General features: G+C 47.2%; 1 protein-coding gene across 1 annotated transcript in view; it reads left to right on the top strand.

Moving 5' to 3' along the window:
* Nucleotides 1–425: 425 nt before the first annotated feature.
* The window catches only part of LOC147748683 (coagulation factor XI-like), a 92,991-nt gene continuing 85,445 nt past the window's right edge, over nucleotides 426–7,971 (top strand). Inside the window, exons 1-2 of the mRNA XM_086963558.1 lie at nucleotides 426–547; nucleotides 4,891–4,953. Of these exons, the coding sequence (XP_086819684.1) occupies nucleotides 4,899–4,953 (55 nt within the window). The 5' untranslated portion in view covers nucleotides 426–547; nucleotides 4,891–4,898. The remainder of the gene's footprint in view (nucleotides 548–4,890; nucleotides 4,954–7,971) is intronic.

Raw genomic sequence — 7,971 nt, 5'->3', positions numbered from 1 at the left:
GAGCTACCCCCTTCACTCCTCGCCCCCCCAACCCCCTCTTCCCGGATGGGCCCTGTGCTGCAGCTCTGTTTGTCTTTGCCCTCCTTGGGCCCCAACACCACTGCTGTTGAATGTCCTGGAGGCAACACGGTGCTTCACCGGGTTACACGCATTACATGGTTCACCTACCCTTCACTGCAGACAGCGCTCTTTTGCTGACTACTTTAAATCTATGTGTGAATAAGCATTTACATATGCATATATATATATATATATATATATATATATATATATATATATATATAAACCGTTGTGTATTCAAATTAAATTTGCTTCTATTTCCGCCCCGCCCTTTACTTATCTTCCTCCCTGATGTAAGCAATCACCTGCTCCCATCACTACCCCTCTGTCTCTGATGTCATTTACCCCCTGTCTGCCGCCCCTCCGCGTTAGCTGGCCCCGCCCCTCTCCCGCTCCTTAAATAACGCCCTCAGACGGTCTTGGTCCGCAAGACTGACTCTACAGCCACCCAAACTGGCACAGCAGCTCCCGGCAGAGGCTGCAGAAGGTGAGACGAAAAAAACAATTTCAGAGTATGGTGTGATATCATTGTACATTTAGGTGAATGTTTAATTGTAACTTGTTGTAATTGGTGAAGTTATTGTGGTACCTACGCACAGCGTTGGGTTGGGTATGCGGGCATTGGGCGACGGGGTGGTGCCCAAGGGTCACCTGCGGTCCGTGTCTTTTTAGGACATCGGTCAGCCGGCCACAGACCCGTACTGCCATCCCTGGCCCCCGCCAGGCCACTGTAACCTGCAGGCAGAGCCGGCCTTTGCTAAGATAGCGCCCTGGGAGGAAAGAAATGTGGCGCCCTTGCTAATGGTAGTGAGTTAAACCAGGCACCAGGGGGTCCCGTTTGTGTTCACGGGTCAGAACTTGGAGGAGCAGGGACCGGGCCCTCTGTGCAAACATCCCCCCAGATCTCCTAAATCAGTGATAGCTTGGCTGCCTCACACGGATGATGGTTTTGTTGATCTGTGCCAGCAGGGTGAAGGGAGGGCAAGGCATGCGTCAGACATGCCAGCAGGATCAGAGTAACTTTATGCGTCACGGAAGGAGTGCCCTGAATGACCACCCACCAGAGTACTGAACACTCCCCGGGTCTTCTGCGTTACAATAGTAGAGGGAGTGGGTAAGACTGGATGTCGGCACGAGAGCCCACAGGAAACGTGCTCTGCCTCATAGTGCCATAGCCTGGAACACTTTGACTTCTAAGGTTCAGACTTCCAGCCCCAGTACTACCAACATCACAGAGACCGGACGTTTCGGCTTTGTTTTCCTTTCATAGATATACGTGTATGTGCCTGAGGACTGACAAAGTCCCATTCCCAACAGCCTGACATATGAACCGGTGCTTTGAGTAAATGTCGCCAAACACTGACAGACATGTTTCTTACTGTCAGGCGCTACGAAGCATTTGGAGGCACCTGTTGTGCCCCCAGGCCAGCCAGCCTTGCAGTAGATTGGATCTGACCTGTGTTTGGCATTGCTCCAGGCTAAGGGGGTTCCAGAGGTGCAAAGCATGGCAGGCGACCTGCTCCAATTTATCTAATCTTTCAGGCTAGACCACAGCCTGCTGTGAGCCTGACAGAGCGCATTCCTCCTCGACCCACTTTACAATTCAGAGTTGCCAAACTTACTTATAATTGGCAGCCTTTCAGACTCCAGCTGGAGGCTGACAGATTAGGCTCCAGTTCTACCAGCTTTTCAAGTGTTCTGACTTCAGAGGGAGTAACTTTTCCCACAGACGGGCCTGACAAAAACAACTGCTTGTCCGTAGTCGTACAAGTGCCTGGCATCTGACCGGTTCTGAACCAGCCCTATTAGCCTTAGAGGGATTCCTTTTGTCAAGGCCTCTGCTTTTAAAATGACATTTTTGCGGGACTTACTCCCAGCCCCCAGGTGTAGGCAGGTAGGAATTGACTTCCCTACAAATAGCCCTGTTTCCTGTCATTAAATGTTATCCTGTTTCAAGCTGGTTTGGTTAGTTTCCATCCTCCGGGGCAGGGAGCTGCAGGCAGGCAATCCAATCTCACTATGGAGAGGAAAGGCCACAGCCCAAGTTTCCCTTCACAGGGAGATACCGAAAAGATGTTGCCCCATCTCCCATTGTCAGTTTCTCAGATGCTCACTTTTATTCCGCTTCACAGGAACTCAAAGTACTTGCTGGGCACCCCTTCAGCATTAGCGCAGCACCACCTCAGCACCAGTGCAGCATCCGAGTACTGAACACTCCCCGGTTCTTCTGTATCACAATGCCAGAGGGAGTGGGTAAGACTAAGGGCCAGGTAGAGTGTCCATGGGGGACTTCTACGGCTCGGACTCCTAGCGGGGCCTAACCTGAATGGTGCCTATCATAAATGGGGAATAACCACCAGGGGCGGCTCTAGGTTCATGGTGGCCCTGGGCTGAGAGTGTAGGTAGGGGGCACCGGAAGAGGGGGTCTGGGCGGGGCGGAACGCGGAGGCCAGTGAAGAGGGGGGGTCAGGGTGTTTGGAAGTGGAATAGAGCCAGAGGCCACCAAATTCCTGCCAGGGGCCGCCACACAAATATGTATCCATCCTCAGAGGATTATTATATTAAGGATATATATTGGCGTGGGGGCCCCTGGAGTTTGGTGGCCCTGTGCAGGTGCACAGCTTGCACATGCCTAAGGCCGCCCCTGTAACCACTGCCGTAGACAGGGAAAAAGCTCGAGAATTTGCCAGAACAATGCTAGAGTGCCGTCTTTAGAAGGACTCTGCATATTTATGTATGTCACATTTTATTTTGCTTTCGTATAAAAATACGACTTTTTCATAAAAGCGAGTATTTGGCTGGACATTCATTTTTTTGTCATTGTTGGGTGTATTTTGAGTCTTTAGCATGTGTTTGCCTTACACCTACCTCCCCCACAAGTGGCCTTGAACTGCTCGACTTGCACAACCACGGAGGGAAATGCTGAAGTGGCATTTGTCCCAGTTGCTTAGGAGCCATAGTTGATCGATTCCCGGGGATATCAGGAGTACAAGGCCTCAACCACCAAAGTTGGTACCAGTTGGATCTTGCTTGCCCCATGGCCCTCTCAAAGGGCTTCTCAAATTAAACAATAACAACTGTGTCAAAAAACAAATCCTCCCTCTCCTTGTGGTTTACTAAGAGCAGACCCATCTTTGAATCACTCTGTGCATATAGTTTGTTACAAACAAATCCCAAGTGTACTAATCCATGCCTCAGGTGCACATTCCTGCCCGAGGGCCTGTGTCAGGTCAGTAATGTGAATAGGTGGGATATGCAGCAATACAGACTCATTGCTGTGATCTACAGTTCTATTCCTGACTACACATGATGTAACGCGGGAGAGACCAATCCTTGCTGCGAGTTACACCCCAGTGGCTCAACAGATCCTGAGCAGAAGCAATCCTTTTTCATTTGGTGCTGCCATTACCACCTCCCAGGAGCCCATAAACTAGTAACACAAATGTATCTTCTGTCCACCGAGGTACGCATCTCACATCGAACATTGGATCTTGTGCCAAAAACTAAATATTAAGTATGTTTGTAGGTTTATGCGGATCGCAAAGTCCTCATGCGACCAATCTCTTGTTCCCCTTAACATGAGTATCTTCAAATGGTGTTCAAATTTCGTAGATGAGGAGCTTGGTGGATATTTTCTCTCTGTTGTGTAGTCCTGCACAGGGAGTAAATATTCATAATAGAAGAGACAGGCGCCTTAAATATCTCTCGCACGTCAATGTGATGTCACGAACCATCTGTGAATCACTGGTATCAATTGGAAGTGATGACTTCTTGGAAATAAAGAAGACTTGGATTCAGACAAATATGGCCTTATAAACTTTTTTTTTGACTACTAATGACATATGTTTGCTCAGGATAAAGATTTATCTTTGTATTCTTTTCCTGGGAACTAGTGTCCGCAGGAATATTTGGAAACGTGGTTGGCCGTTTCCCCTTTTTCCTTAGAGCAGTTTATGGAACTATTTGATGAACTTGTTACTCTGATGGTCATGCGCAGACTCTAACCCAGCCATGCTTTGGAATTGTCTCTATCTCCTGTCGCGTAACTGGCATGGCACATTTACCATGGGCCTAAGCAGTGCTGATTTAAACGCCCTCCTCCATGACATATGTAATATTTGTATCTTCTTAAGAAAACCTCCTCCCAAAGGGGTTCGCTGGCCGTCGAGGATTATTGGCCTGCTTGCAGAGTGCATTTGCACTGCTGGTCCCATGCAAACAACTAACTGAAATCGCTAGTAGGTCTGGTATTCCCATCTGCCCAGAACATTGGAAAATGACAAAATCATATGTTAACCCTCAAAGGCATTCAGAGAAAAGTTGGATGGGTGGTGGAGCATCCATGCGTCATCTGCCTCTTTTCCTTCAATCCATGGGGCGAGGACTCTGCTTTCAGAATTTAGTCTACTTTACACCAGGACGTATCTTGGGGCCATTACTTGTTTTTTTTCAACATGGAAAAAATGAACCAGTAGATCATTTGTACACCCACAGTGAGTGCAGCACATTTCATTTTTTTTGTATTTCCAATGAACAGTGAGTTTTCTGTAGCCTTCTGATAAATGTAAGTGCAAAACAATGATAATAAGGTCATTCCAGACCCAAAAGGAACACCAAAGACATGTTACCCTATTTGTGGCTTTAGACTCTAATTTGAACACACACCCCTTATTACTTCATTGCCTTTAACTGATAGAAGTGTCAATTGGGTGACTTAAAAAAAACTGTGTTCAGAGATGAACCAGTGGAAAGATGTAAAACTCATTAACATGTTTTTCCTTTCATCCTCTTCATTTTGTTACTAATCAAGTTTATAATTATTTTTTCCAGATAAAATCATGAAATATTTCTTCCTTCTTCAAGCCTTTCTTGTGTGTGCAAAAGCAGGTCAAGGTAAGAGACAATTGCAGACAGGGCGAAAGTCCTAAAAAATGAAGTGGGTGGACTAACCAGGTTAGCCAGAATGCAAGTGACATCACTGTGCATGACATCACAGCAAATGGCATCTTGCCCCTTGACCTCACAGGAAGTGACATCATGTTTAGCAGATTTATCAGGAGTACATGTGAGCATTATGAGATTTAATAAATGAAATTTGATCAGGTCCCTGCCCTGGCCCCAGAGTCACTACAGAGGGGAATGCAGCCCTTTCTGTGGGGACAGAACACAGCCTAGTCAGGTGAAAGCGTCCGCTCCTCCCTCCCATTCTGCCCAGGATGGCCCATCAGGATGTGGATGGCCCATAGTCACACCTAAACTCCCTTTGTGTGTAGCTATCTAGAGGGAATGCTCAATGCCCAGCTGTCACCCACCCCAGACGTCTATTCAGAGACAGACAGAAGGCACCAAATGGTTAAAGTAAGAAAATGCCAACTTTATAAAAGTGGCATTTTCTGAATTGCAATTTAAAATCTGATTCCACCATAAGTTGATATTTTAAATTGTGATTCCGAGGCACCAAACCTGGGAGTTCTTTATCTTGCAAATTGGAAATTACACTTTTAAAATGTAATAAGTTAATCCCAATGTTATCCTTTGGGAGAGATAGGCCTTGCAGTAGTGGTCAACATCAGGAAAAAAAAAACATTTGGGGGGGATGTTTAAATTCCAAAAAGGCTGAAATATACTAGGTGAAATACTGAACAGAGTGGTGAACTGATCATTTAGCTCTTTTAATTCAATTCATGGCATTTGTAGAGGGCACTGCTATCTTCGAAGAGGCTTCCATGCGCTAGTGGAGAGCTCTGAAGAGTATCTGCCGGTCTAAACCCCAATTAGACAGGTGTAAAAAGTAGGGTTTTGAGGCTATGTCTGAAGACAGATTCTGAGGGACTGCATTAAGGGGCTGAATACGAGTCTGGCAGTCCAGACCGCCAGACTTGCGGGGGCATGCGCTGGTGGTCTCCCCACCTCTCTATTACGAGATAGGCGGTGGGACTGCTACAACCCCGCTGCACCCACCAGTGAACCACCATTCCTGGATGTGTTCTAGCAGTGTAGAGGCATTCATATACTTGGCTGGACTGCGGTGGTCCCGCCAAGCATATTAGGACTTTTCTCTCCCCCAGGTTTACATTGTGGTTCCTCTTCCAAGTAAACCCTGGCAGAGAGGAAACAAAGGAGGTCCTTCAGGTTCCTCTGGTGCCTTTGCCCCTGTGAATGCACACAGGGGGCACATCAGGTGTCCCCCCTGTGTGCATGCACACCAGGTACTTTCACAGCATGGACTTTTCAGTCCATGCAGTGCTGGAACTTTTTTCGGCATTTCCATTGTGGTGCCTGTTTTTAGAGGCACCGCTGTGGAAACACTGAAAAAGCCCACCAGACAGGAGGAACACCCTAATCTGGCAGGCGGCCTGACCATGGGTTTGATGGTGCGGTTGCAGGTGGACCCAGTGCCGCACTACCAAACTTGTAATTGGGCTCTAAAAGCCTACTACTGCAGAGACCTATGTTTAGCATTTAGATGTGTTTGAATCATAGCCATGCCACCCCAGGCTTTTGTCATTGTGGAAAACTGATGTAATTAGAACCTCCAAGTAGAATAAGGAAAATCTAAATATATGAGGTAGGTACATTGACTGGAGTCAGACCCTAGTAACTGCAGAAAACAATGCTGAAACTAATTACATAGATCAGTGGCCAAGGCATCGGATGCGAAATGAGCGCCACCCTTACCTTGTTTGGAGACCACACAGCATTCTTGCAGAGAGTGTAAAGTGCATTATGTAGCCTCAGAAGGAGCGGTCTTGTGGTCCCCTTCTCTAGAGTAGCCCTCTAGCAAGGGATTGAACTCGATGATCATGTCACAAAGGAGTGAGTACAAGTGCATGCCCTGATTACATTAAACTGTCTCCGTAGTTGGAGGACTTTGTTGCTTTAAAAATAAGCTGTCATCCAAAGACAGATTTCTTTTCATGATATTGAACAATCACAATTCCTTTTGCTCTGTTTTAAAATATCTTTACGATGCTGCTCACATGTTTTGTAAAAAAACAAAGTGTACGGTCAATGCTACATAATGTCACAGAGCACAAATGCAAAAACAGAAACCCTCTGTAATCAGTATTTTAAAACCCACATTTCCCGCTCCATATGTATGTATGAGTTTATCTTTATTTGTGACTCCAATGAGAGCCACATTTCTCACGAGGACACCCCGCTTGGGTTGCACCTCATACTCTCTATCTCCCACAAGATCATTGTTCCCCCTCGAGTTTTTAGGTCTGTTTGGCATGTTCGACTTACCAAAGCACCAACCAGTTCATCCTCTTAAACATTGGCATTGCTTGATAAACTTAGGACCTCGTTAAGATTTTGGAGGTGCAGGAGCAGGACCCCCCGCCCCTGCTCTTACATTGCCAAGCCCATGCACAATCTGCCAGCCAAATCAGGAGTTTTCTCCTGTCTGTCTGACTGGCTGTTCATTAGGGTTCCCAGGGCTGTGTCTATGAAATAGGTGCCGCAATGGCAACGTCAAAGGCAGTACCTGTACGGCATGGACTTCTGCAGTCCATGCCTTGCAGATACTGGTGTGCATGCACGCGGAGGTGCATTTTGTGCCCCCTGTGTGCATTCACATATTGTGAGGCACAAAGCGTCCCTTAGTTTCCTCCCCGCCACACTTTTCATGGCGGTCATGCCGCTATGAAAAGTGTGGCAATGAGGAAACTCATAATATGCTCGATGGGGGCCGCAGTGACCTCCACCAAGCAAATTGCGGCCTCAATACGGCTGCACCACCAGCAGAAATCTCTGATCCCTGTTGGTTGTGGTGGCCCCAGTGTGGCCAGCCTCCCTGGTACTAATGGGGCAGTCGGAAGACCCCCTTGAGTCTGGCTGTCCGTGGATTACCAGATCTGTAATAAAGCCCTAAGTATTTTTAAGGTTTTCAATGGATCAGCGGGAGCT

The sequence above is a fragment of the Lissotriton vulgaris genome, chromosome 1_1 (assembly GCF_964263255.1).
Source record: "Lissotriton vulgaris chromosome 1_1, aLisVul1.2, whole genome shotgun sequence".
NCBI classification, from domain to species: domain Eukaryota; kingdom Metazoa; phylum Chordata; class Amphibia; order Caudata; family Salamandridae; genus Lissotriton; species Lissotriton vulgaris.
Note: the sequence above shows the minus strand (reverse complement) of the source record. Positions and strands in the feature narration are given on the sequence as shown.